We start from the raw sequence: 27,979 nt of genomic DNA, 5'->3' as shown, positions 1-27,979 counted from the left end.
TGCTTCTGTGTGTATGTTCCCACCTACAGACTGGGAACTGCTGGTGTGCGCTGCTTAACCTTCTCCCTGCTCACCTCTTGGCCCCAGCTGTGTGGCCCTGAAGTGTCTGCAGAGCACACAGGCTGGGAAGTTGGAAAACAGCTGTTTAAGAACCCAATTTAATAAGATACAAGCAGACACATAAAAAACACACCTAACAATATACAGTCATTGCAAGACTAGGGATGATGGGAATGCAGGGAGGCCCCACCTGGAGGAGGGCCCAGCTCACTGGATCTCAGGTGTCCTCACTGATTCTCTCTAACCAATGTTAGTCCCATGCCTACAGTTCAGATCTAAAAGCCACCTAGACCAAACCTGCCTCCCAGGGTCCCCTGCTCCAAGTGAATGGGACTACAAATATGCAACTATTAACCAGGAAAGAATGGAGCCTCTGGTCACCCACATGACTTCAGAGCTACTTGTGACAGCTTCTCCTGTTCATGTCCAAATGCCAGCCAAGCAAAGCTGGACATTGAGAGGAGAGAGGGGAATGGTGCCCCAAACACTTCTGAGAGGCCCAGGGCACTGGCAAAGAGCTGGATCCCCTCTTGCAAACCAGCTTCCAGCAAGGAGTCACCACTGCAGGGGGCCCATGTCAGCTCCCAGTTCTTCCTCTTCCTCCTCCTCTTCCTCCTTCAGAGGGTAGGGCTTCACAGGCCACTTCACCCTGACGGGTTCCACGTGCTCCTGGAGGCGGTGGCGCTTCATGTGGGCATTCCGACTCTTGATCTTGTCGAACACTCTGAGGAGTCACAAGGATGTGGGTCAGAGCTGGAGGAGCTTGAGAAGTAAGTCAAACAAGAGGGTGGAGGTCCAGAGGGAAGGCTAGTACCTCTCGCACTCTCTGCAAGGGAACACGCCCTGGCTCTCCACACTCCCCGGAGGCTCAGGGGTACGCTTGGGGGCTGCACTTGGGCTGGAGTGAAGAATAGACTCCCTCCTGTAACTCTTGGTCTTTATCTTTAACTCAGGAGTTGGACGGTGGGTGGGTCTCTCCCGAGGGCTGCAAGTGATCTGCAGAAGGGGTAAAGATGACTTAAGACACTTGTGTGGAAACGTCCTCTGCCGGGAGACCTTCCCTTAGGAGCCTCCCCCAGCCTCTGGCTGGACCAAAGATGCACCCAGGCTGCTCCTTCATGCATCCTCTACCTTGTCTTCAGTCCTTTCTACCTCATCCAGCTCTCTCCTGCCCCTCTTCTCCAGCCCAGGAGCTCGGCCACAGTCAAACTTGACCATCTTTTTCCAGATGTAGTAGTATTCAACGCACTGTGCTACACTCTTAGTCTGGATCTAGTGGGAAGGAAGACACAGAAGCAGACTGTGGGCAGTACCTCACATGTGAACTCCACCTTGGAAATCCCTTCCCCAACACCTCTGCTCATGGCTGGGCAAAGATAGGATCTTGGTCCTTCCAGGTGGTGAAGGGTCCAAATTGAAGTCACATATTAGTCACCAGCACTAAGTGAAGCATGCTTCTTCCCTGTAGGAAGGCACATAAAGACCCACAGGTGAGGAGGCTCACTGTGATGTTACAGCAGGCAACAGCCACACTTAGTGAGATTGGGAGTGACACAGAATGCCCTTCCTCTGTGGTGAGTACACAGCCATCAAACTAAACAAAGCCTCAAAAGTCCTCCAGGGCCGGGCGGTGGTGGCGCACGCCTTTAATCCCAGCACTCAGAGGCAGGCGGATCTCTGTGAGTTCGAGACCAGCCTGGTCTACAAGAGCTAGTTCCAGGACAGGCTCCAAAACCACAGAGAAACCCTGTCTCGAAAAACCAAAAAAAAAAAAAAAAAGTCCTCCAGGGAAGTGGCCACATGAGAAGGACAACTCTGAGTGCAATGGAGTTGAGAGTACTCAGACCCAGCCACTTGCTCTTGTAAAATATGACTCCTGGGCTGAATGTGGTGGTGCATGTCTTTAATCCTCTGGAGGCAGAGGCAGCATGATCTCTGATAGTGAGTTTCAGGGCAGCCAGGACTATGTAGAGCGACCCTGTCTCAACAAACAAGCATGACTTCTGGAGCCAGGACTGTGAGTGATATGAGTCTGTAATCCCAGCAGGAGGACTAAAGAGTCTGAAGGCAGCCTGTGCTAAACAGTGATGATGCCTTATCTCAAGAAAGAAAGAACCTCTGCAAAAACACCCAACAAAACAGAGAGCTAGAAGTGGGACCTAGTGGTAGAGAGATTGTTTGCTATGAAAGAAGATGGGAGGATGAAGAGAGGTAGAAGGAAGGGAAAGTCGAGCTGCCTAGAAGGAAACTTTCCCAAGAAATTAACTGTCAGTGAGCGCCAGAGCACACTTTCTCCACAAGAATCTGAAACTGCTTGCGTGTTGTCAAAAACTAGCAGTCAAGGCAGCATGTCTTCTGCGTAGGAAACAGTACCAAGTTTAAACAGAAGAAAAAAGAAAGAAAGTTGACTTCTGCTCCTGAACACAATAGAATAACAGAAGCAAATTCACCTTCCAGCAAACAAAACAAAACAAAAACAAACAAACAAAAAGCAGTGAAAGAAACAGTTCAGGGAACGACTCTAAGAGCTGACTTTGTACATAACGCTCGCAACTGCTTTATTTTATAATTGCCCAAACCGGAAACCACTCAAATGTCCATCAACTGATAAATGATTAAATACAACTGTGGTACACCCATGCAGTAGAATATTATTTAGCAGCAGAAAGGATGAATTATTAATAAGTGCAGCACATAGGAACTTCCAAGTAAGAATGCTGGGTATAAGCAGCTAGATGAAGCGCAGAGTACATGCTGTCTGATTGCCCTAGTGATACAAAGCTCCAAGTTCAAACTTTCTTACAGACCAGGCTGACAAGGGACATGGAGAGAGGCACAGTGGCATATATAATAGGCTGCCAGGAATGGAGGAGGTACTGGACATCACAGAGAAGTTCACTGTCTTGAGAGTCCATGGGAACATACATGTGTAAAACATACACCTTGCACCTTGTTTAGGTATAGTTGTTTTATGTAAGAACAGAAGAGAGAGCCCTTGGGAGGCAGAGGCAGGTGGATCTCTGTGAGTTCAAGGGCAGTTTGTTCTATAGAGCAAGTTCCAGGACAGGCTCCAAAGCTACACAGAAAGACCCTGTCCCCCAAAACCAAGAAAATAAACAAAAACCAACAATGACAAAAAAAAACCCCAACTAACCAAACAAACAAAACCAAAAACCAAAAAACCACCGCTACCACCAAAACACCAAAACCAGAAGAGCATTAGGTTGTACATTTGTGTGTTTCAGCACATGCACACATGAGTAAACCAGGACAGATGAAGGCAGTAACTGCTGAGTTGGAGTGATCAGCACTGCGGTTTTGCTGTTGGCAGGTGAGAGACAGGTGTGTGAGGCAGGGCTTGCTGCCCACCCTCTATCATCTTACTGTTTTGTGTATCAGGTAAAAGTCCTTCTTGTGGGCACAGAATGCCTTCTTGAAGAGCCTCTTCTCCATGGGGGTCCAGATGTCTGAACCTGCCGGGAACACAGTCAGGGAAGGAGATGTTTTTCCTCAAGGGACCATAGCCTGACTGACATATGGACCATACTTTTTAGCACTGCCATTATGAACATCAATAATGTATTAACCTCAGACAATCTTCCCATATCCCACAAAGCTGGGGTCTCACTATCCACATGTTATAGATGTGTGCAACTGGCTGGGGCTTTGGTGGCCAAGGATGGGTGGGTCAAGCTGCCAGGCTTTTCTGTGCTCAGCTCCTCAACCTGAGTCTATATTTCCTGCCCCTGTCAGGAACACTAATCTTGCTGGAAAGAACTCTGAGGGAATGATGGAACGCGGCTGATGGGGGTCTCGTGAATTCAAGGCAGTGCCTGCAGAGTCCCTCTGGAAAGAACAGGCCCCTTTAGGAAGTCAGGCAGAGGCCCTAAACAGAAGGCTGAGGGACAGAGGCAGAGGTGGACTTTACCATTAGGCCTGGCAGGAATCAAACAACTCTTTCTCCAGTTACCTGTGTAGCGATAGTCAGCTAGTGGGTGAGTGCGGGGCTTCTGGGGTCCTCTGAGTAACAGAGTCTCCAGGGCAACCTGGAAGGACAGCAAACGTGGGTCGCTCATAAGGTATGGGAAATGGGGGCTCTCTCCATTCTTCTTTCATTGAAGAACAAATGTCTCTAAAGTCATCTGGTTCAAGGCTACCTACAAGTGCTTGGTTCTTGGGCTGGTGGGCAGTGTGTCAGCCCATGATAGCCTCACTAAGCATCCCTATGAATAACATCTTTGCCTTCAAAATATGACTTTTCCATGAAGGGAACAGTATGTGGGTTTGTGAGGCACACTCCCCCCACCAGAGCCTAGAAGAGTGCTGTCCCACAGAACACGACATTTTATTCTCTTCTACACTCCTTATCGAGTACTTTTACCTTTCAGCTGTGCTGGAGATGGAGTCTGGGCCTCACAGATGAGCTATATTAGCCTTTGACTGTTTGAGACAGAAACCATACTGTAGGCCAGGCTGGTCTCAAACTTATTATCCTCCTGCCTTAGCCTTCCAACTGCTGGAAGTATAGGTGTGAGTGACAACACCCCTCAGCCAATACATTTATAAACAAAATTTGTCTCTCTTATAAGCCCTGTGAGAATACGAACTACCAGACATGGACTTTCTAGGGTCTGGTACAAAATGAAAATGAGGATTTCCACTGTGTGGTACACACATTTAATCCCAGCACTCAGGAAGCAGAGGTAGGTAGAGTTCTGAGTTCGAGGCCAAACTGGTTTACAGAGCAAGTTCCAGGATAGCCAAGGCTACATAGAGAAACCCTGCCTTGAAAAACCATAAAAACAATACAAAATAAAAACAAGACAGAATTTCCACTCATAGTCCCCAGAGGAGGACAATGAAGTATTAAATCAAAAACAGAGCCTTGACTTGATTGACATCCAGTGGGTACTCAATATACATGTGCCAGGTACTGCCCCTCAACTTGGCAAAAAGCATGGCCCAGGACTGAGTCTCAGGTCTTGAACATTGATCCTCCTGCATTGCCCCAGAATCCCTTCTCTTGGAGCAGTGGCTCTCAACCTTCCTAATGTTTCAACCCTTTAATACAGTTCCTCTTGTGGTGACCCCCCCAACCATAAAATTAGTTTTCTTACTACTTTATTTTGTTACTGTTATGAATTGTAATGTAAATATTGTGTTTTCCAATGGTCTTAAGTGACTGCTAGGAAAGGGTTCTTTGACCTCTTGCCCACACACAAAGGGGTCTTGAACCATAGCTTGAGAACCGCTATCTTGGAGACTCAATAATTGACAGACAAATCCTATAATTGAAAAGCTTCCACTCCCCCACTCTCAATACCAGCCTCAAATGACTGCAGACACTGACCTTCACCATTCCCTCATCCAGGCAATCCAAGGCCCAGAATGCCCAGCCCCAGGAGTGCAGAATGCAAAGGGTCTCACCTGAACACTGCCCTGGGCTTCATGAAGGCAGTGGAGGGCAAGCTCTAGGTTGGTGCCCCCTCCTGGCATCACACTGGAGCATGCCACATTGCAGAGCTCCATCACTGTATTTCCAGGAAAGTCCAAGAGCATTAGGAAGAAGAAATGGAGTCAGGACATGCCAGGGAGGTAGCCTTCCCCATAGCACAGGAGCTCCTAGTCAACTTCCCTTTCCTTACATCCCCATTGAGGGCAGGTTAGTAAAGGGAACAAGGAGGAACCATAGAACTCAGGCCTGCCACCTGCACTGGTAAGTCAGAGGTGGGGCAGGGCCATGCAACCTGGAGAAAGCTGCTAGGCCAAGGGCACAATTCCTGGAGTTGGATGGGGAAGGAGAAGCCTTGGGATCTGACTCAAAGCCTCAGACACCTCTGTCCTGGGTCTCTGGGTTGGTCATCACATCTCCCCATGGCTTCCAGACCAGAGAAGCTATATTCTCATCCACTCTGGCCAGCAGCCTCTCCTGCAGTTCTGGGATCTCCGCCTGAAATCTGTTTCCAACGTTGATGTGTCTGAAATGAGGCCACATACACATATGGGGATTCAAATGACTAAGCCAGGAAACAGAAGAGATGTACCATGTAACCCGCTCACAGTCACTGCCTGCTCCATGACAGCTTACTGCCATCTCTCAGACATGGTGGCTGCTCATTACCTTTATCACCCAACAGACACAGGCATTTCAGAATACTCTTCTTCATTTCTGATTTCTGATTTCTTGGGTGCCTCTCCTGGGGTCCAGGACAAGGAGCTACATGATACTGACCACCTGTTTCCAGCCACATCCCACAAATGTTCTATCCTCCTGCACTACGTTGTCACCACTTCTGTTCAGAAACCCAGGTCCACAGAAGAAGTTCTGCCCCCACCCCAAGCCCACCTGTCTAAGTTTAGACAGAAGTAACACAGTGGGCACTTTGACTCAGTCCTGGAGAAGCCCACAGATTCTCTAGTGAATATCTGCATCTGGCCTGCCCTCCCTGGGAAGACAAGCCTGGAAAAAAGAGGCTTTGGAGCCCATGCTGGTAAAAATACCCTCACTAGAAGGACTTTGGCACTAAATGTCCCAACTCACGGTTCGATGCTGATTTTAGTGTCATCCTTCACCACACAGATGCTAAGGGAGCCGTCCACTTGGTCTAGAAAACACACAGAGAAGAGCCTCAACAAGACAGGACTCTCAGGACTTTCTACCTGCCTTTGTGGACATAGGTGAAAAATAAGTTGTAAGACACAAAAGAGGAGAAAGATTTCTGAAAAAACCAGAGGAAGAAACTCAATAATTTAAAACAAAACAAAAGTTATTTGCCTAGCACGGTGGTGCATAGGGGGCAAAGACAGGCTAATCTCTGTGAGCTGAAGGCCAGTCTGGTCTATATAGTGAGTTACAGGATAGCCATGATTCATAGACACTGTCTTGGGAAAAGCAATGAAACAAACAAAAAAAACCCTAATGAGGCTGGTGAGATGGCTCAGCTGAGAAGATGCCACTGGGTGTGAACAGCTTAGAACAATCTGTGGGGCCCACATGGTGGGAACAGAGCTGATTGTTGTAGGCTGTCTTCTCACTTCACATATCTATCGACAGACAGACCCACAGACACAGACCAACACAAATAAATGTAAAAAATTATAAAAACCACACACAGGTATTAAACCAGTAAGTTAACAGGAGTGGGATTGCTCAGGGGATAAAGACACTTGCTCTAGACCCTGACAACTTTGCTTCAACTCTGAGGACCCATATAATGGAAGAAGAGAACTGACTCTCACAAATTGCCTTTTGACCTCTACATGTGGCACTCATGAACATATGCACAAACACATAGAATCAACCAATAAATGTAAGCCTTAAAATTAAAAGGAGTGGCTGGAGAGATGGCTCGATGGTTAAGAACATTAGCTACTCTTCCAGAGAACTTGGGTTCAATTCCCAGCACCCACATGGCAACTCATAACCATCTGTGGCTCCAGTTCCAAGGTTTCTGATGCTCTCACATGGATACACATAGCAGGCAAAGCACCAAAGCACATAAAATAAATAAATCTTTTTTAAAAATTAAAAAAAAACTTGACTTCCTCTTAATAAGATTGAGAGCCCGTGACTCCCAAGCAAGCTTGATTTTCTTCCCCATAAGCTCCTGGCTTGGGTAACTGAAGCTCTCTCCCAAATACTCCACATGAAGATGAGGTCACCCCACAACACGTATCTCAAAGGCTTAATGAAATTGCAGAAGGGCCTGTTAGGTAGTTCAGTGGGTGATGATGTTCGCTGCCCAGACTGATGACCTGAGTTTGATCCCTAGGACTTATGTTGTGGAAGGGGAGCACCAACTCTTACAAGTTATTCTCTGACATCCACATGTGCCCCACCACAAATAGATGTAATTTAAGAAAATGAATTTTAAAAACTGTACAATTATCAAAAGTAAACTAGAATGATGAATTCTCACCAAGAAATGACTTTTGAGAGGTAGAAATTCTAGATTTAAAAAGTACAATGACCAATGTTAAAGTCAACAGGTTTGACTGAGTTGGTAGAAAGCAATGATCAGCAAACCTGGAGGTGAATGAATAAAGAACCTGCAGAGGGAAAATAATGGAGAACAGTGGACACAACTGAATACTAAAACCACATGTGATGGATGTACCAGACAGTAGAGAAGGGAATGGACAGATATTTAAAGAGAAAATGGTAGGTGGCCTCCTAGATTTAGTGAGAAACATATGCACAACCAAAAATCCGCGATTCTAAATAGGACAAACACAAAGGCAAAGGTGCAAAGTCAAATATTCAAATCTCAAAAGCAAAATGGGAAAACAAAACAAAATAAAAACGAAACCACCTCATCCTATGCAAGGGAATTCCAATAAGACTCATAGTTGACTTTTGTGAAATTAGTGGTCAGAAGGTAGGGACATAACACTGTGCTGAAAATAAATGTCAACAAGTCTTATGCCAAAAAGTTAACCTTAAAAAGTAAAATGAAAAAGATTCCCAGATTTAAGGAAAATTGAGAAAAATCGGTTGCTATCAACCTTGGCTTATGGGAAATACTACACAGGGGATATTCTTCACCCTTAGGAGAAAAACTGAGACATCCCACAGCACAGATGGAATCTGAACACAACGGAGTGAGGGAAACCAAGCATAAGGAACCACATACTGTGTGACTTCATGTGTTTGAAACCTTTCGAGCAGCCAGCCCTACAGAGACAGAAAGTGGATGAGCTTAGCCCAAACCTGGGCTAGAAGATGAGAAAGGAATGGTGGCAGAGAATGGAGTTTCTTTCTTGGGTGAGAAAAATACCTGAAAAGCAAGTATGGGACGATGATGCATGGTCCTGTATTATTACTAAGAACCACTGAGCCATTATGCAGTTTAAAATGATGAGTTGTAGGGCTGTAGAGGTGGCTCGGTGGTTAAAAGTACAGTTTATTCTTGCAGAAGGCCCAAATTCAGTTCCCAGCACTCACATGAAGTAGCTCAGCCCCAGGGGAACCAATGCTCCTAACTGAACTATACAGGCACCTGCACTCACATATGCATATAATATCCCGAAACACACACACACACACACAACCACATAATTTAAAAAATTAAGCTAGGCATGGTAGTAAACACTTTTAATCCCAGCTCTCAGGAGGCAGAGGCAGGCAGATCTCTTCGAGTGTGAGGCCGGGCTGCTCTACACAATGAGTTCCAGGCTAGCCAACTCTGCATAGTGAGACTTTTTCCTTAAAACAAACAAGAATAAATTGTAGAGTATGAGAGTTGTATGCCATTAAAGTTATTATTACCTTTAAAAAGATATTGTAAAGAGTGCTCAGGCAATGGTGTGGCTCTATACTCTTAAGTGTTGACAGAAATGATTGTTCGGGTAATTAATTATAAAAGTCACTGTAATCATTGCAATTTATTTTCTTTTCCTAATTAATTAAAAGATCAGATGCATAAGGTAATGTATGTTATGGGCCTAAAATATCTAGAAATATATGTTATAGTAACAGCACAAAGGAGCAAAACTGTGCTTCTGTGAAAGTGGTGTAGTCAGCTCAATCCCCAGAACACGTATAGAAAAACAACAGAAAATGAAACAAAACAAAAGCCCCACATGTCATGGTGCATATTTGCAACCCCAGTGCTGGAGAGGCAAAACAAAGTCCCTGCGCTCACTGGCCACCAGTCTATTCTGCTGGGTGAGCTCCAGACCAGTGAAAGACCCTTTTTCTAAAGAAAGAGGCATGCCAGTCAGGGTGTCTTCTAGCCTCTACACACATGTGCACCTGTATAATATGAAAGTGCACGCACACATACAAACAAAGAATAGCACCTGATGGTAATGGGTTCACAGGAATTATGGGAAAGATGTGGAATGGCAATGAAAGGTAAAGCAAACGCTGCAGGCAGTGCTTGCTTTATTCTCTTTCCCTGACTTCCTGCAGCCATATCTACAATACTATGTGTAAAGTAGTAAGGACAACAGTGACGAATGGGGTCTGCTGACACACCTGCTTAGGAAACAGCTGGGGCAGGAAAAGCACATCAGATGGAGAACAGTGTCTCTGCTCTTCACCATTACTACATGAGCACAAATCTGAATGGACTCTACTAAGAAAAGATATCTATTGCACAGCATATGGTGGCATGTACCTGCAACTCCACAACTTTGAAGACATAGGTAGGAGGATGGTGAGTGCTAGGCCAGCCTGGGTGGGCTGTATATAGATCCTATTTGAAAAAGGCAACAAGCAAAAAAAAAAAAAAAAAGCAACAAGCAAAGATATGAGAGACACATGCTGACAAAAATGATTGAGACAAAGTGCATCAAGACCTAAATAAATGGGAAGATGATCCATCATGGATAGAAAGGCCTAAATTATTTAGTATGGTAAAACTTCCCAACTTATCTACATATTAAACAGGGTAACTATCAAAATCACCATCGATCCTAAAATTCCACAGCAATGCAATGAATCCATAGCAGCTAAAACAATCCTGGAAGACAGAACAACATAGGAGAAAACAAATATACCTATTTGAAAGCTGACCACAAAGCTACAGTGGTCAAAACACTATGGTACTAGTATAAGAACAAGCATGCAGACCAACAGGCAAACCCAGGCACTGCTGATTAATGGAGGTGTGTATTTGTGCATGCAAGTGCAAATCTATGTAGATTAAGTGTTGTGAAATGTTATTTTAAGATGTTACATTTATTTATGTGTGGAACATTTGTTTAATGATACAAAGATGTGTTGCATTCTTTTATGTTGCATTTGTGTAACTCTATGAAGTTATGTTACTTTGCCTATCTAAAAACCTGATTGGTCTAATAAAGAGCTAAACAGCCAGTAGTGAGATAGGAGAAAAGATGGGTGGGGCTAGCCGGCAAAGAGAATAAATAGGAGGAGAAATCTGGGAAGAAAAGATCAAGGATCAAGAAAAAAAGGAGAGGACATCAGGGACCAGCCACTCAACTACACAGCAAGTCATGGAGTAAGAAGTAAAGAAAGGTATACAGACTAGAGAAAGATAAAAGCCCAGAGGCAAAGATATGTGGGATAAGTTAAAAAAAAAAAAGTTGGCCGGGCGGTGGTGGCGCACGCCTTTAATCCCAGCACTTGGGAGGCAGAGGCAGGCGGATCTCTGTGAGTTCGAGACCAGCCTGGTCTACAAGAGCTAGTTCCAGGACAGGCTCCAAAACCACAGAGAAACCCTGTCTCGAAAAACCAAAAAAAAAAAAAAAAAAAAAAAGTTGGCTAGAAATAAGCCAACTTAAAGCCAGGCATTTATAAGTAAGAATGAGTCTCCATATGTGTATTTATTTGGGAGCTGGGCGGCGGGCGCCCAAAGAGACAAAGAGTAAAAGACAACCAACTACAGATAAGCATGCAAGCGTGTGCATGTGTGTGGAGGCCACACGTAAATGTCATGTGTTATTCCCCAGATATCATTCACCTTGATTTTTGAGACAAGATCTCTTACTGGCCTAGAGCTCACTAGTAGGCTGGACTGGCTGCCAGGTAAGCCCCAGGGTACATCTATTTCCCTCATGCTGGGATTACAAATGTATGTCACTACTCTTGGCTTTTCTTACATAGGTTCTTGGGACTGAACTCAGATCTTCATGCTTGTGTGGCAAGCACTTTATCAGCTGAACATCTCCCCAGTCTCAGTCACCTGATTTTAATAAAAGCACCTGAGAAAATCATTCAGTGGGAATGATCTTTTCAGCAAATGACTGGAGCAAGTGGGACCACACGAAATAATGAACTTTGATACTTACCTCATACAATATCCAAAAGCTAATTGGAAATTGACTAAAGATATAAATTTAGGAATCAAAATTAGGGGCTAGTGATGGTTCAGAGGTCAGGAGCATTGGCTGCTCTTCCAGCACCCACATGGCAGCTCACACCTGTCTGTAGCTTTGGTTCCAAGGGATGATCACACAGAGATACATGCAGGCAAAACACCAGTGCACATAAAAAAAATCATTTAAAAAGATTTTTTAAAAAGGGTCAAAATTATAAAACTCTTGAGGGGGTAAGGAGGGGGGAGATGGAGGGGAGTATTGTGAGACTGAGGCCGGATGAGTGTGAACTTGAGGCTTCCCTGAGCTACAGAGAAAACAGGAGTGTCTCTTTATGACCCTGTGCCGGCCAACCTGTTACATATAACACCCACAACACAAACTTTCAAGGGGTACCCAGAAAGATGCTTGGCACCAGTAACCATCAGGACAATACAAATCCAAACATAGCAAGAAGCACCTTTCATCCGACAGGATGATTTGAAAGAAGCACAGTCTAAGTGCAGGAAAGGGGCAACGGTATCAGGACTCCTCTGGATTGTTGGTGTGAATCCAAAATGGAACAAATACTTTGACACATAGTTTGGAAGTTTAGATAGTTAAATAGTTTCCATGTGACCCGGCATTCATTCTAGCTATTTATGCAAAAGGAATTGGTACATAGACCCCTCCACAGGAAGTTGTTCACAAATGTTCTTACAGCATCATTTAACCCATCAACTGATGATAAAAAGTGTGGTCTAACCATCCAGTAGACTATTACTCACCAATAAAAGGAAGGGTCTAACATATGCTACCCCCTGCTGAACCCTGAAAACATCAGACTAAGTAAAACGGATGAAACACAAAAGGCTACCCAGTGAATGGTGTCATTTATATGAAATACCTGGCATAGGCAAGACTATAGGATGGGAAGAAGATGGTGGCTTCCTGAGGCTGGGAGGTGGTGTATAGGACTATGGAGATGAGAGCTGGCAGGGTGCCATAGCTGCCAGGGGTACAGGCTTCTGGGGTGGTAAAGCCCTCTAAAGATAGTGCCAGGGAGGCTCAGAGCCCTGAGAGCAGCTTCAAATCATAAGCTTGAAATGACTGATCTGCATGGCAGGAGTGCACAGTATGTGCCTCTGTCTTCATATAGTGGTTATAAAAACGAACAGAAGAGCCGGGCGGTGGTGGCGCACGCCTTTAATCCCAGCACTCGGGAGGCAGAGGCAGGCGGATCCTTGTGAGTTCGAGACCAGCCTGGTCTACAGAGCTAGTTCCAGGATAGGCTCCAAAGCCATAGAGAAACCCTGTCTCGAAAAACCAAAAAAAAAAAAAAAAAAAAAAACAAACAAACAAACAAACAAACAAAAAACGAACAGAAGGGTGATTAAGCTAAATGGCATCTATGTGTTCTTTCTGGCTGTTTAAAAAAAAAACAACTAGAAGGTTCTGGTCCAAGTATGGTCTTGTGTTTCTGTACTGAGTCCCCAGAGCAAGCACATACAACACTGGAAAAATTGGCTGGACCAGACAGCACAAGATGAAGTGATTATGGGTCATAGGAGGTGCATCTAGCCTGGGTCAGAATTATGGTCTGGCCTCACTCACCAAGCATAGGGCTGATGAGATGAGGCCCAGCCCGGGATGTGGAGCAGAGGGTGTTGAAGTACAGCCCAGAGCCCTCACGAATGGGGCTGAGCATGGGCGGTGGTGTGTAAGGAGAACACTGAAACAAGCCCTTCAGGAGATGGTCCACCAGGAACACAGGAGAGCGTAGGCAGCTCTGGTGGCACCCTCCTGGGCCTGGCTCCCCAAGGGCAGAGGGTGCAGGAGGGGCAAACAGGGCCTTAGGCTGGGGCCGCTTCTTCCGCTTTCTGTACTGGCTGCTCTCCTTGCTGTCTCTTTCTTCCCCATCTTTCTCTTGTCCCTGGAGAAGAGAGGATAGAATCACAGGTGTCACCAGAGGCTACCTGCTGTACAAAATCATTCTTCAGCTTGTTCAGGGGTAGGAAAAATGGGGCTAGTCATGGTGACAGAGGGAAGCAGGATACTTATGCCTGTCATGGCCATACCCAGGCCTTAGCACAGAAGGCTGAGCAGAACTTTCTGTTCACAGCCCAACCCCACCTGAACCAGAGCTGACTAATATACTGAGTATGGCGACATCCTGAGCCCAGAGCCTCCTCATACTCACACAGGGATGCATGAGGATAGTGCAGTGTTCAAGTGACAAGCATTGCAAGACTGAGGGCCAGATACAGGGTATATTGGTGCATGCCTTTAATCTTAGCAAGCAGGAGGCAGAGGCAAGTGGATCTCTGTGAGTTCAAGGCTGTGTCAAAAAAACAAAAAGCAGAAAACAAAAATATGTATAAAAAGAAAAAGAAGAGTGGGAGCCAGAGACATAGTATTATTATGGTGTGACAAAATAAAAATGTATTCTCCCAAATGCCAGTGGCTCTTATGAGCCAACAGTAGCCTAGCACTGCCATGGGAACTTCAGTTCAGGGTCCAGTAGTAAAGAGATGAGTTTCCGAGACCCATCACAGTGACCCCTCACATCATCTATTGCTCCTTCCTCCCTGCCAGCCCCCTCAGCTTTCCTCAGTTCCTTCTTCCCCCATATTGCAGTCCTGTGAACTCTGAGTCACTGCTTTCTGGGGTCAGGGCCTGGTCTGTCACGGTCATTGCTGTTGCCAGCACTCACATCATTAGGCCTGATGTGAGCTCAACCAGTGTTAACTGTGGGTGCAAACCAAGGCTTCTAGAGTAAGAACTTCTGAGTGCTCTGGTTTGGGGTTTTCCCCAGGACTTCCACAGAAGGTAGGAAACAACAGCTGGAGAAGCACCTACCTAGGCCATGTTCTGGCTGTGGCTCCTGGAGGCCTCTATACCCATCAGGCCTCTGTGAAAACAGTGCCAAATACTTGAGCATAGAGAGTTGGCAGCTTTAAGAGAAAGGGCAGCCAGGGCTCCTGATGGCACAGAAAGGCCGGGAGGCTGGTGCAAGGGCCTGCACAGATGGTCCTGACACCCAGGTCACCCCATCACCCTGCCAGAATGCTGCCTTACACCTCTGAGATGGACGACACTGCTCCTTTCTCCATTCACCAAAGTCTGACAAACCCTGTTCCACACAAGTCACAGCTTGCCCCTTCACCTGCTGCTCCTGCTTCCCCCGAGGTGATGGCCACTGGTCACTGTGGAAACACATGTGGCTGCTCAGCCCTTTTTCAGTGTAAAACATCTGGCTGCAATTCTTGCACACAAAAGTACTCTTTGACTCCATCCAGTCTGTGGGACCCCCATTTGGCTGATGGCTGTGGGTAGAAAAGGTGGGGGAAGAATGGAAAAATGAGACTCTAGCACTGACTGCTGCTTTTGTTGTTTTTGCTTTTTAGTTTTTGTTTTGTTTCTTGTATGTGACACCAATCCACTGACAACGCATCTAAACAATAAAAATGTAAGACCATATTTGACTTTCCAAGGGCTGAAGTGTCCTCTGCAGAGCTGGAGGCATCTGGTTCCTTCACCCAAGACAGTACAAAGAAGCCAGAGGACTTGCCAGGGGCAGTGCCATAGTGGGTCATGAGGGCTTCTGAACTTACCATCCGCCTGTCAAGCTCTCTTCCTTCACTGGATGGGGAAGCCTGTAGATGTTTCCACCCTGGAGATGAGAGGATATCTGAGCCAGCAGAGCCCAGACAAGGGAACAAGGAAGATTGTGTTGGGGAAGCCTGCATGATGGTGATTGGGCAATGGTGCCTTAGGTTTGACACCAAAGCAAAGCAGAAAACCCAACAAACACACACTGGATTCATTAAAACTGAAAGTTTTGACTCCAAAACTATTCACACAAAAGATATAAAGACACCTACATAAGGGGAGAAAGCACTTGCAAGTTACATGTCTGATGTACATACAGAATATATATATATATATATATATATACATATATACATACATACATACATACATACACATAATCTTTGCAAGTTAGTAAGATAACAGTTCATTCAGGGGTATTTAAAACAATTGGTAATTAAACGCGGGCAAATTTCAGTACTCACTGGAATTCCCTCCAGATACCAAAAAAAAAAAAAAAAAAAAAGGTAACAGTTCACAAGTGGCCTATAAGCACACAAGAGGATGTTAACTCTAGAAGTGCCAGGGCTTGATAGTGGCAGCACAGGTAGACACTACAGTACACCCTAGAGCAAGGAGAAGCCAGGGCACTTGTGCACGGCAGAGGTGCTGGAAAACTAGTCCACTGATGACTGACCAAATAAAATTTGACTTGTCAAGAATGGTACTCAACTTCATATGGAAAAGCAAAAAATCTAGGATAGTCAAAACAATCCTGTTCAATAAAAGAACTTCGGGAGGCATCACAATCCCTGACTTCAAACTACTACAGAGCTACAGTACTGAAAACAGCCTGGTATTGGCATAAGAACAGACAGGAAGACCAATAGAACCAAATAGAAGACCCGGATATCAATCTGCACATCTGATGTGGGAGTGTCATATATCAATCTGTTGATTTCATTGGTTAAGTAATAAAGAAACTGCTTGGTCCTCATAGGTTAAAACATAGGTGGGTGGAGTAAATAGAACAGAATGCTGGGAGGAAGAGGAAGTGAGCTCAGACTCAACAGCTCTGCTCTCTGGAGCAGACGCCATGCTCCCCTCTCCCCGGCAGACGCAATAAAGCTCCGACCCAGGATGGATGTAGGCTAGAATCTCCCGGTAAGCACACCTTGGGGTGCTACACACATGAATAGAAATGGGCCAAGCAGTGTTTAAAAGAATACAATGCGTGTGTTGTTATTTCGGGTATAAAGCTAACCATGCGGGAGCCGGGCAGGACGAAAAGCAGGCCCGCAGCTCCCCACTACACACATCTCTGAACACCTGATCTTTGACAAGGAAGCAAAAAATATTAAATGGAAAAAAAGAAAGCCTATTTAACAAGTGGTGCTGGCATAACTGGATATCAACATTCAGAAAAATGAAAATAGACCCATATCTATCACCATGCACAAAACTCAAGCCCAAATGGATCAAAGACCTCAACATAAAGATAGCCACACTGAACCTTATAGAAGAGAAAGTGGGAATTACACTTGAACGCATTGGCACAGGGAACTACTTCCTAAATAAACCCCAGCAGTGCAGACACTGAGAAAAACAATTAATAAATGGGACCTCCTGAAACTGAAAAGCTTCTGTAAAGCAAAGGACCCGGTCAACAAGACAAAATGACAGCCTACAGAATGGGCAAAGATCTTCACTAACCCCACATCAGACAGAGGTCTGATCTCCAAAATATACAAAGAACTCAAGAAATTGGACACCAAAAGATCACATAATCCAATAAAAAAAATGGAGTACAGACCTAAACAGAGAACTCTCAACAGAGGAATCTAAAATGGCTGAAAGACACTTAAGGAAATGTTCAACATCCTTAGTCTTCTGAGAAATTCATATCAAAACAACTCTGAGAGTCCATCTTACACCTGAAAGAATGGCCAAGATCAAAAACATTGATGACAACTTATGCTGGAGAGGTTGTGGGGAAAAGGGAACACTTCTGCATTGCTGGTGGGAATGCAAGCTGGTAAAACCTCTTTGGATGTTAGTGTGGTGATTTCTCAGAAAATTAGGAAACAACCTTCCTCTAGACCCAGTAATGCCACTTTTGGGTATATATCCAAAGGATACTCAATCGTACCACAAGGACATGTGCTTAACTATGTTCATAGTAGCTTTGTTTGTCATAGCCAGAACCTGGAAACAACCTAAATGCCCCTGACTGAAGAATGGATAAGGAAAATGTGGTATATTTACACAATGGAGTACTACACAGCAGAAAAAAATAACGACAGCTTGAATTTTGTAGGAAAATGGATGGAGCTAGAAAACATTATTTTGAGTGAAGTAACCCAGACACAGAAAGACATGTACTCATTCATAGGTGGTTTTTAAACATAAAGCAAGGAAAGCCAGCCTACAAACCACAATCCCAGAGAATTTAAGACAACAATGAGGACACTAAGAGAGACTTACATAGAGTTAATCTACTAGAAAGTAGAAAAAGACAAGATCTCCTGAGTAAACTGGGAGCATGGGGACCTTGGGGGAGGGTTGAAGGGGGAGGGGAGAGGCAGGGAGGGGAGCAGAGAAAAATGTAGAGCTCAATAAATATCAATAAAAAAATGAAAAAAAATCTGACTTGTCTATCCACTGGACTATTATTGCTCAGCCAGAAAAAGGAATGGAGGAGGGTAGTAAGATAGCTCAAGGAGTAGAGGCTTACTGCCAAGTTTGATGATCTGAGTTTAATCTTTGCAACCCGCACGGTAGAAGGAGAAAACGAGCTTCCACAAGCTGTCCCCTGACTTCCACGTGAGCTCTGTGGCATGCTCATGATCATAGCCACATCCCTCCACACACAATGTGCCAAGTGTGGTGACACAGGTCTTTAAAATCCCAGCACTCAGGAGGCAGAGGTAGGCTGAGCTCTATGAGTTCAAGGCCAGCCTGGTCTACATAGCAAGTCCTAGGCCAGCTAATACTACATATTGATGTCCTTACTCTAAATAAATGTATTTAAAATTGCTTTTAATTTCTTTTTTTTTTTTTTTTTTTCGAGACAGGGTTTCTCTGTAGCTTTGGAACCTCTCCTGGAACTAGCGTTTGTTGGCCTCAACTCACAAAGATCTGCCTGCCTCTGCCTCCCGAGTGCTGGGATTAAAGGCGTGTGCCACCACCACCCAGCGCTTTTAATTTCTACAAAAGAAAATGAAGCACTGAGAGATGCTGGCACATGGATGGACCTTGATCATTGTGAGCAGACAATGGTAGACACAAACCACCACACAATGTGTGACTCTACTGACATAAAATGCCCAGAGCAGTTAAGCCATGAAGACAGATTTGTGAGTGCCTAGGGCTGGAAGGATAATGGTAAAGGGACCAAAAGACTGGGGTGCTAGCTAAGGCATGCAGAGTATCTTCTGAGTGATGAAGTGTTCGAGCCAACAGTAATAGTTGTGCCAGAACCTGCAACTAAACCAAAATCTGCTAAAGCATAAAATCCCAAACAACATTTGACTAACAAAGATGTAAATGTTTACAAAGTAGTAGCTGTGAGATGGTGGGAAAGATGCTGCTCTCACTAAGAGGAGTAGCTAAGTACCCAAAGCACTTGGTCACAAAGGACTCAGGTTCTGTATGCATATGGAAGGCACAGCCATCACATGAAGTTAACAATTAATGGAGGAGGCCTGTACCTTGATCTCCTCTCAAGAGTTGAAGGAGGCAAATCTAGGAGGAAGTAGGAGGCAAAGGAAAGCAGGGAAGAGAGCTCAGTGAACAACAATGATCAGTGCTTTTCCTGAAAAAAATCACATCTAAGGACTCACTGCCGTGGGTAAGTTCCTGGACAGTTAATCAATGCTATCCATGCAAGGACATACACAAAGCCCTGCCACAACACAGACCATGACAGAGGGGTACAAATACCTGGATTCTGTTGAAGATTGTCAGCTTGGACTTCATGTCTCGGGGGGGATCTGCCAGAGGCCCAGCCGATGCAAAGGAGGCCATGGCCACCTGGCTGGGTGAAGCTGCACAGCACACATCCATCTTTACTTTCTCCTTCCGGAAACCGGAGAATCTCTGGGCCCTAGGGTGGCCCGAGAAGAGCCTGTAGCCTCCACCTCGGGGGCAGGCTGGACCCTTCTCACCTCTCATGGACCCTGAAGCCAGGGCATTCTCACCTTGCCCCTGTTTCCCAACCTGCTGAGTTCCAGTTGGCTCATCTCCACCTAACTGGGACTGCCGTGAGCCTGCACTGGGGAGAATGTCCCCCAGATCCAAGGTCCCTTTGGCCAGAGACGAGCTGTCTGGATTCCGGGAGGGGTGCAGAACTGGCCCTGTGAGGGATGGTGGTGCAGAGGCCACTTTGGGTCCTCCTTTTGTGTCTCGCCTAGGACCACCAGGAGATGTTTCTCTGGACACTGCAGGCATGGTCTTCCTCCTGCGGACTGGGGATCCCTCTGGTTCTGAGTGCCCAGGGCCTATCTGGAAAGAGTCCACAGTGGGTACTGGTGGCAGGGCCTGTGGTGGCCATGGCCCCTGCAATGGCTTCAGTGCTGACTGCTTGTTCTCCGGCCCCGGTCTCTGGGCTGAGGCTGTGGCCATCTGGGTGTGGGAGAAGATCCGCTGGGACTTGGCAATCATCTGGAGCACCTGCATCTGCTCATGGCTAACCAGAGACTCCTGTGACTTCATGAACAGCTGCCGGAAGAGGGGTGTGGCATCTGAAGGGAGTCCACCTGGGTTCTGTGTGTCTTGGAGCCCAAGCTCTGTGGGGCTCTGCCATGGGAATGATTCACAGTCAGATTTGCTCTTCTTGGGAGCCCAGCCATCATCTTCCCCAGCTGCCTGTCGAACATCACTAGAAGTCTCACCAGGTGCCTTCAGGAGTGCAGGAGGTAATGGTAGCAGCTCCTCCTGGCTGGTGCCCAGACTGGGTGAAGGCTCCACTGTAGTGGGGATGCTGCTGGGCCCAGGGCCACCCTCAGAGCCCTCCCGGGATGGCACTGGAGGAGGCTTGTGAACCATAAACACATTGCTGCCTTTGTTCTTGGGACAGCCAGGCAGGTTCCTGAGCCATTGGAAATTGTGGCTGGATGGCTGGGATCCTGAGGGAACTGAGTGGCCTCGGAAGAGAGGCAGGCAGGCAGGCAGGGAGCTGCTCTCTGGCCAGCCCTCCAGGGAGGATGGTCGTTGAAGCCGTGGAGACTCTGACTCCAACTCTGACTCTGATGGGTCAAGGGCATCATTCTCAGACACCCTTGACTGGACAGCTGTGAAAACTTCAGTGGCAGGTTCCTTCCGTGGAGGATGAGTTTCCTCGGGAACTTCAGAGCCCAGGGTTCCTGAGGCCACTGGGGCACTGGCTGGTGTACAAGATGATGACCCCAGTGAAGTGGGGCAGGCACAGGCTGAGCTCCTTGCTTCAGTGTCAGAAGGCCCCACTGCTGGGCCAGGAGAGGGAATCTTCTGGTGGACGATGCTGCTTACAATACAGCGAAGGAGGTCTCTGTTGGGCAAGACAGAGCCAGGGGACCTAGCTTCTGGGGGCCCCAGGGACCTTAGACCACTGGGTGGAGGCTGGTTGGCCACATCATGATTGTGGGTAGGGTCCCCATAACCCTCTTCTTCTGGTGGGGCCTCCTTCAGGATGCAAACTCCATGCTGGACCTCATAGTGGCGGCGCAGGGAGCGGTAGTCACAGTAGCTTTTGCTGCATCCCTGCTCGATGCACACAAAGGGCTTGGTCTTCTGGTGGGTGAGCATATGCCCGGTCCTGCAGTGAGACATGGAAGGCAGGTCACCAGGCAGGCCCCAAACACTGATACAGAACTGTTTGGGCCCCTTACTCTGTCTAACCAACTGGGAGGGATTCACTTCTCTGCCCTCATCACTAAGAAACACTGGGGGAAAAATAAGAGCCACAAGAGCCAGATCAGGTTTCCCCAAAGTGGGATCACAAGGGACAGCAGTTCTCTAAAGGTAAACTCTGGGGACCCAGGCACAGCTGGGATGTGTTAAAGCATCTACCACTTTGGAGGTTCACAAAGCGCACAGGGTTGGAGGTATGTTTAACCTTTGCTTTCATATAGTTCCACCAGCATTCCTGAGAAGCAGAGCTCTGCAGAATACATTTGAGGAGATGCCAGTCTGGAACTACCACAAGACTGTCAATGGGGACAGCTTCCTGAAATGCCCCCCCACATCAACTCCAGCCAAGAAATCAGCTTACCAATAGTCAATAAAACCTTCCTAGAGCCAAAAAGCCAGTAGGTCAATAAGCTGTGCAAGTGTAAATGTACATTAATGTGTGTCGTGTCTACTCCTGTCTTTGCGGACAATGACACAGCCAACAATGAGCCCTTACCCTCAGGGTTCTGACAGTCTAGTTTTGGAAAATCCCAGTGTTATATGGCTGGGACATTTTAATGACATTCTACAAAGAACATCCATGGTCTTGTGAGGAGAAGACTCAGAAGATCTAAGCACTAGGCCCAGGAGAAAGCTACCTCCTTTGCCTGAAATGAGGCTGAACCAGAGGGTGAAGAGAAAGCCCCTCCCTCCACCCAGAAACTTAGCTAGGCATCATCCCCTCCCACTCTCGAATCTCATAGCAAAAACTTGTTATTATCAAGACATTAACTACAAGGGGGCATTGTTCTAAGCTTTCTTTTTTTTCTGGTTTTTCAAGACAGGGTTTCTCTGTGTAGCTCTAGCTGTACTAGAACTCAATCTGTAGACCAGGCTGGCCTCAAACTCACAGAGGTCTGCCTTTCTCTGGCTCACAAGTGCTGGAATTAAAGGTGTGTACCAATACCCCCCCCACATGGTCACTCTTAAGCTTTTATACAGGCTTTTTTTTTTTAATTTTAGAAAATTCTCAGGGGTTGCAGACCGAGAGTCCTCAGACACCTGCCAGGGACTTGGGGCATCTCTTTACCAAGTTAGCCAAACTCATTTGATTCTTTTTTTTTCCTCATATAGTCCAGGCGGACCGCAAACTTGGTATATATGAAGTTGAGGTTGCCCTTGGACTCTTGCTTCTCCTGCTCCACCTCCCCAGTGTGCCATCATGCCTGGTAATTGATCACACTTATAAACCACAAGAGTCATGTCTGCAAAGAGCGGCAGGGTTTTCCTCACTGGTATAAATTAATTTGACTGGTATAATATAATTTGACATACAGGTGGTCCTGGCGTTTGAAGGCCTTGCTGCAGACTTTGCACACGTGTTTCCTCTCCTGGCTGTGCGTCAGGTAGTGTTTGCTCAGGGAACTGGCGCTGCTGAAAACCTTTCCACACAGGCTGCAGTCCAGGAGCGGGTTCTGAGGGGAACTGTGCTGCCGCTTGCCTTTCCTTGTACTCCCAGTGGCCCTGCCTCCTTCATCAGTCTCTTTAGGCACCTTGAGTGCTCCCAGCCCCAGGTCTAAACAAAGGGAGAAAGCACAGATTATGTCGAGCTAGGGTTTGGGAGTCCAGAAGCAATATAGACTCTTAGCACAGAGCCCTGTCCAGGTTGCCCGAGACCCCTCTACCTCAGCAGCTCTGCATGGGCAGAAGACAAGTTGTAGCTGAAAGGGAACCAAGGTCCAGAACAGGCCATACCTATAGAACTGCACCTGGTCTTGGTGCAAGATGTGGAGGACTGGGATGGCACAAGGCTGAATTTCTAGGGCAGCAGCAAGACAAGTCAAGTAGAGCTGGAAGCTGATCTACCCTGTTACTGACATTCACACAAGGTCTATCTGGAGCTACATTATCCAAACATAAGAAAATAGTGCAACTGTGCACTCACCCCTCTGGCTCTGCTCTTTTTACAAAAATCTACCTGCTTTTTCTAGTAAAATGTTTTTTTTTGTTTTTTGTTTTTTTTGTTTTTTCGGGACAGGGTTTCTCTGTGGTTTTGGAGCCTGTCCTGGAACTAGCTCTTGTAGACCAGGCTGGTCTCGAACTCACAGAGATCCACCTGCCTCTGCCTCCCGAGTGCTGGGATTAAAGGCGTGCGCCACCACCGCCCGGCTCTAGTAAAATGTTAAAACAACCTTATATCTAAAAAGAGAGCTTAGAGGTGAATACATTATTTGTTCTTGCTCTCTTTCTGTGTGTGTGTTCTTGAACTCACTGGGGATTGAACCAAGGGTCTGACATGCTAATGCTTGGCAAGTACTCTACAAGTGAGCTATACCCCAGCGCTGTATTATGATCTATGAAACAGCATTCCAAGCAAAAGTTGTAGAAATATCCAAGAACATGGAAGTATGTCCAATCATACTACTAGAAAGAAAGAAAGAAAGAAAGAAAGAAAGAAAGAAAGAAAGAAAGAAAGAAAGCAAACTATTTGAAAACAGAATGACCCCAGGTGTGAAAACAAAAAAGTAAATTTAAGCCGGGAGGTGGCAGTGCATGCCTTTAATCCCAGCACTTGGAGGCAGAGGCAGGTGGATCTCTGTGAGTTCGAGGCCAGCCTGAGTGAGTTCCAGGACAGGCTCCAAAGCAACACAGAGAAACCCTGTCTCAAAAAACCAAAAAAACCAAAGAAACCAAAAAACCAAAAAAAAAAAAAAAGTTAATTTAAGTAGAAACAGGCAGAGTGGAGTTTATTGGCAGAGAGATGGACTTGTTTTAGCCCCTCCTTGTATGTGTCTGAATTACCCATATTTTCTGTATCTCTTGGTAAAATGAAAGCTGGTATTTTTATGAATTCGTCTCATGAGGAGCAGCTGAAGGAACTGGGGACATTCAGGTGGGAAAGGGAGGTATAATCAAGTACTGGAAAGACCAGCGCATGAAGAAAGAGCAGCTTGCCTTTATCCTGTTTCAGGAGGGCAGAGAGAGATTTGGGACAAGACTGAAGGAAGAAAAAAAATCACTGTGGTGAGAAACTGAACAACTCAAAGTATAAATAAGAAAACCAGGCTCCGTCAGGATACAGTTCTTAGCCTTGCTGGGGTGCTTTAAGTACACATTAAAGCAACTGTAAAACTAGAAGACAAACTACAGCAAAACAAAGCTGCTAAGGACACCAAACCAGGTAAAGTCATGGCCTAAACAGTCACTTGAGCTTTCTAGAAAGCAATGTCATGAAGCTGAAAGTTGTGAGCAGAATGTTCAGCGAACTAACTCAAAAGAAGATTCAGTATGTAAAGTTGTTCACAAGCGCTGGAGAGAAAGAGTTTTGGCTGCTCTTGCAAAGGACCAGACGGATTCCAGATTCCAGCACCCAAGGCAGGCAATTCACTACTGCTTCTAACTACAGCTCTGTCTTCCACAGGTACCTACATACATGTGGAATACATTAACACATACACATAAATAAAATATTTTTAAAGCTGTTCACAGAAACACTTTAATAGTCCAACATGACTGTGATCTGACAACACACTAGAACACCTATGACAATAACGATCAATTCAATCTTACATAGGAATCCAAATACATCAAATTTTTTGGAGGGTGGTTGAGACAGGGTCTCTCTCTCTCTGTATAGCCCTGATTGTCCTGGAACTCTGTAGACCAGGCTAGCCTTGAACTCACAGAGATCCACTTGTCTCTGTCTCCTGAGTGTTGGGATTAAAGGTGTGCACCACCACTACCTGGCTTCAAATACACCAAGCTTTTAAACCATCAAACACCATCACATTATTTAAGTGGATGTGTATATTACTGGATACGGGGCCTTTCACATGAATTAACTCTATGAAACAACATATACCTGGGCAATTTCACCCATGCATTTGAAGACTTATGAGCTAGACCTATTGGTGCATACCTGTAGTTCCAGCTAAAGCAGGAGAACTGCTGAATTCAAGCCAGTGTGGAAGACACAGTGGATAGTACCCCACCCCTGCACACACACACACACAACAAAACAAAAAAACCAATGCAAACTAAATATTTACATGTGCAGTATATGACTGAAAGGTGTTTTTCTCTTGCTTATAACTATATTTTCTATAATAGACATATTTATTTATTATTTATTCATTTGGCTGGTTGGTTAGTTTTTGAGACAGGGTTTCTCTGTGTAGCCCTGGTTGTCCTGGAACTCATCTATAGGTCAGGCTGACCTCAAACTCAGAGATCCACCTGCCTCTACCTCCCAAGTGCTGGGATTAAAGGAGTGCGACCACCCTAGAACATTTTACTTCTCTAATTTAAAAAATTAATATAAACAGGAGTTGTGGCTCATGCCAGTAGTCATCAGCACTTGAGAAATGCTGAGACAGGAGGATTACTCAGAGTCTGAGGACATCCTGGACAACACAGTGAGAATCTGTCTCAAAAAAACATGAAATTTGGGCATGCAGTATATGCCTGCAGTCCCAAGTACTCAGGAGGCCAAGGCAAGAAAACTGCTGGAGCCCAGGAAGTTAGTTGATCAACAGCATAGTGAGATACCCATCTCAAAAAAAAATGAGGAAAATGGCACAAACATATTCACTTATGTGGACCTAAATTTAATCTCAAAAGCATGGAATTGACATTTAATATATGAGGGGGGCAGAATAACAGTTGAATATTAAGGAAGGCTAAATTAAGCAGAACTCTAAGAATAACTGATGACAATTAGGGTTCACATCCCCACCACTAGTGTTTTTCAGTATTGTGTGTCCAAAGATGAGTGCTACACCACAACCCTGGGCCTGGTTAGCGCCGCAGAAATCTCCCCATGTGAACACTCATGATTCTAAGTCCTGCTATGCCATCATTCCAACACAGACTTGGGCCTGACACTGCTTGGTCATTTTTTTTTGTGGAGTGGGACTTTCAGAATCTTTCATGGTAGCAAATTTTTTAGCACTTCCTCAGACACAGTTCCACCAGATTACTAGCTGTGTAGACTGGCATTTGCATGTGGATTTCCCTGTGAAAGGTGTGACTATAAACTCCCAGGAACTCTAGCCCTGTTAACCCATTGAAGCAACTTGCCAGGAACCAATAAAGAGGGTCCAAACCAAACCAAACAAAGAATTCACTTCTACAGGAGGACAACAGCAAACCAAACTGAGACTTACCCAAGATTTCAATTATTTCACTAATTCTCCCCTTGTTCTTCCATGGTTGAAGAGAAAAGTTTGTTTTTGTTTTTGTTTTTGTTTTTGTTTTTTGGTTTTTCGAGACAGGGTTTCTCTGTAGCTTTGGAGCCTGTTCTGGAACTAGCTCTTGTAGACCAGGTTGGGCTCGAACTCACAGAGATCCACCTGCCTCTGCCTCCCGAGTGCTGGGATTAAAGGCGTGCGCCACCATCGCCCGGCTAAGAGAAAAGTTTGGAACTGAATCCAAAAGCTTGGAACTGAATACTTTTGAGATGAAGTATTACTGACACATTCAGTATTGGTTGAACAGTTAGCTGGGAATGGTGGCACATCCTATAAAGTATATAGTCTTGGCTCCTGGACAGACTGAGGCAAGAGGTCTGCTGGAGCCTTGGTGTTCTGAAAAGATGGCAAGACCTCTTTTAAAAAGACAAAGCAAAGTCGGGTGGTAAAGGTGCATGCCTTTAATCCCAGCACTCAGGGAGATGGAGGCAGGTGGATCTCTATGAGTTGGAGGCCAGCCTGATCTACAGAGTGAGTTCCAGGACAGCTAGAGATACACAGAGAAATCCTGTCTCAAAAAAAAGAAATCAAGCTCCTAATACCTGTCTGGTACATTATGGTCTATGGAAGACTTTTGCAGTCTTTTTCACTTCTCACCACAGTTGTTTTGGGGCAGGGGGCATGAGAGGATTGGGGTCCCCCCTTACTTTACAGATGAGTAGATGAGGCATGGAAAAGTTAGACAAGCACAGAACTTAATGGATAGGATCCTAGCTCATTCTGCAAGAATGAAGGGTACAGCAATGATAGGAAGGTCTCCTACAAAGCTGATGGTTTGCCTACACACCCACTTCTCAATCTTGGTCCCTAGGGTTAGGGTTCCCTTTCCTTCAGAAGTTGGGAACAATTCCAAAGTAGGCAAAAAGGCTCCCAAAGAAGCAGGGATTTTGTTTTGTTTTTCTTTCTTTCCTTCCTTCCCTTTTGTTTAGTATGTCTGTTTTTGGAGACTGTGTCTTACTATGTAGCTCTGGCTGGCCTTAAATTTGTAGTGTTTCTCCTACATTTGTCTTCTACATGTTGAGATTATGAGCATGTACCACCATTCCCAGTTAAGGAGGAGAATTTTCCTAGCTAATGCCTGCAGATTCGATCCCTGGATGGCTGCAGAAACTATGGGTGCTCTGTCCATGAAGAGCCTCACCTTGTAAGGAGGTCTGGGATTCAGAGTCTGCATATTCTTCCAACAGTTTCACAGAGTCGCTGTCCTTCCCTGAATACAGAGATAAGGTGTCCAGATTGTCCTCCAACACCTCGCTGGGCATATCTGATGTGGAGAGACTGGGATCAAGATCCAAAGCACTTAGGCCAGCATAGAGCAGGTCCCGTGTGCTGGGGCCCAGGTCCCGATTGAGTGTGTCACTGCAGTTGAGCCCTTGACTCTCGGAGAAGGAAGAGAGGTGCCCTTCTGATGGAAGGGCTCCCTCTTCCCCAAGGTTATATTGCTCCAT

The 27,979-nt window shown here is 45.8% G+C and overlaps 1 protein-coding gene across 2 annotated transcripts; it reads right to left on the bottom strand.

The window, feature by feature from the left end:
* Window positions 1–282: 282 nt before the first annotated feature.
* On the bottom strand, window positions 283–27,979 carry Znf541 (zinc finger protein 541). 2 transcript variants are annotated; one of them, XM_057762953.1, is made up of 16 exons: window positions 27,673–27,979; window positions 22,618–22,858; window positions 19,357–21,208; window positions 15,438–15,496; window positions 14,966–15,149; window positions 14,370–14,440; window positions 13,952–14,009; window positions 13,438–13,795; window positions 6,602–6,665; window positions 5,896–6,038; window positions 5,488–5,591; window positions 4,031–4,106; window positions 3,445–3,533; window positions 1,192–1,332; window positions 875–1,056; window positions 283–784 (listed from the first exon to the last, which is right to left on the bottom strand). In XM_057762953.1, exons 1-16 carry the CDS (start codon window positions 27,977–27,979, stop codon window positions 616–618), a joined length of 4,098 nt encoding a protein of 1,365 aa, XP_057618936.1. In that variant the 3' UTR covers window positions 283–615. The 2 variants fall into 2 exon arrangements, with proteins under 2 accessions (XP_057618936.1, XP_057618937.1); XM_057762954.1 differs by lacking the exons at window positions 13,952–14,009; window positions 14,370–14,440 and having other exon boundaries at window positions 13,438–13,756; window positions 14,990–15,149.

The sequence above is a fragment of the Chionomys nivalis genome, chromosome 2, assembly GCF_950005125.1.
Source record: "Chionomys nivalis chromosome 2, mChiNiv1.1, whole genome shotgun sequence".
In the NCBI taxonomy this organism is placed as follows: Eukaryota; Metazoa; Chordata; class Mammalia; order Rodentia; family Cricetidae; genus Chionomys; species Chionomys nivalis.
This window is presented reverse-complemented; position numbering and strand designations above follow the sequence as displayed.

What these genes read in the sequence shown, in the direction of transcription:
- Znf541 (XM_057762953.1), bottom strand. Translation starts at nt 27,979, where the DNA reads ATGGAGCAATATAACCTTGGGGAAGAGGGAGCCCTTCCATCAGAAGGG. An exon ending in ACTAAAATCAGCATCGAACC is followed by an intron (nt 6,039 to 6,601) that starts GTGAGTTGGGAC and finishes GCCTCATTTCAG; the next exon opens with ACACATCAACGTTGGAAACA. An exon ending in TAGAAAGGACTGAAGACAAG is followed by an intron (nt 1,057 to 1,191) that starts GTAGAGGATGCA and finishes CCCCTTCTGCAG; the next exon opens with ATCACTTGCAGCCCTCGGGA.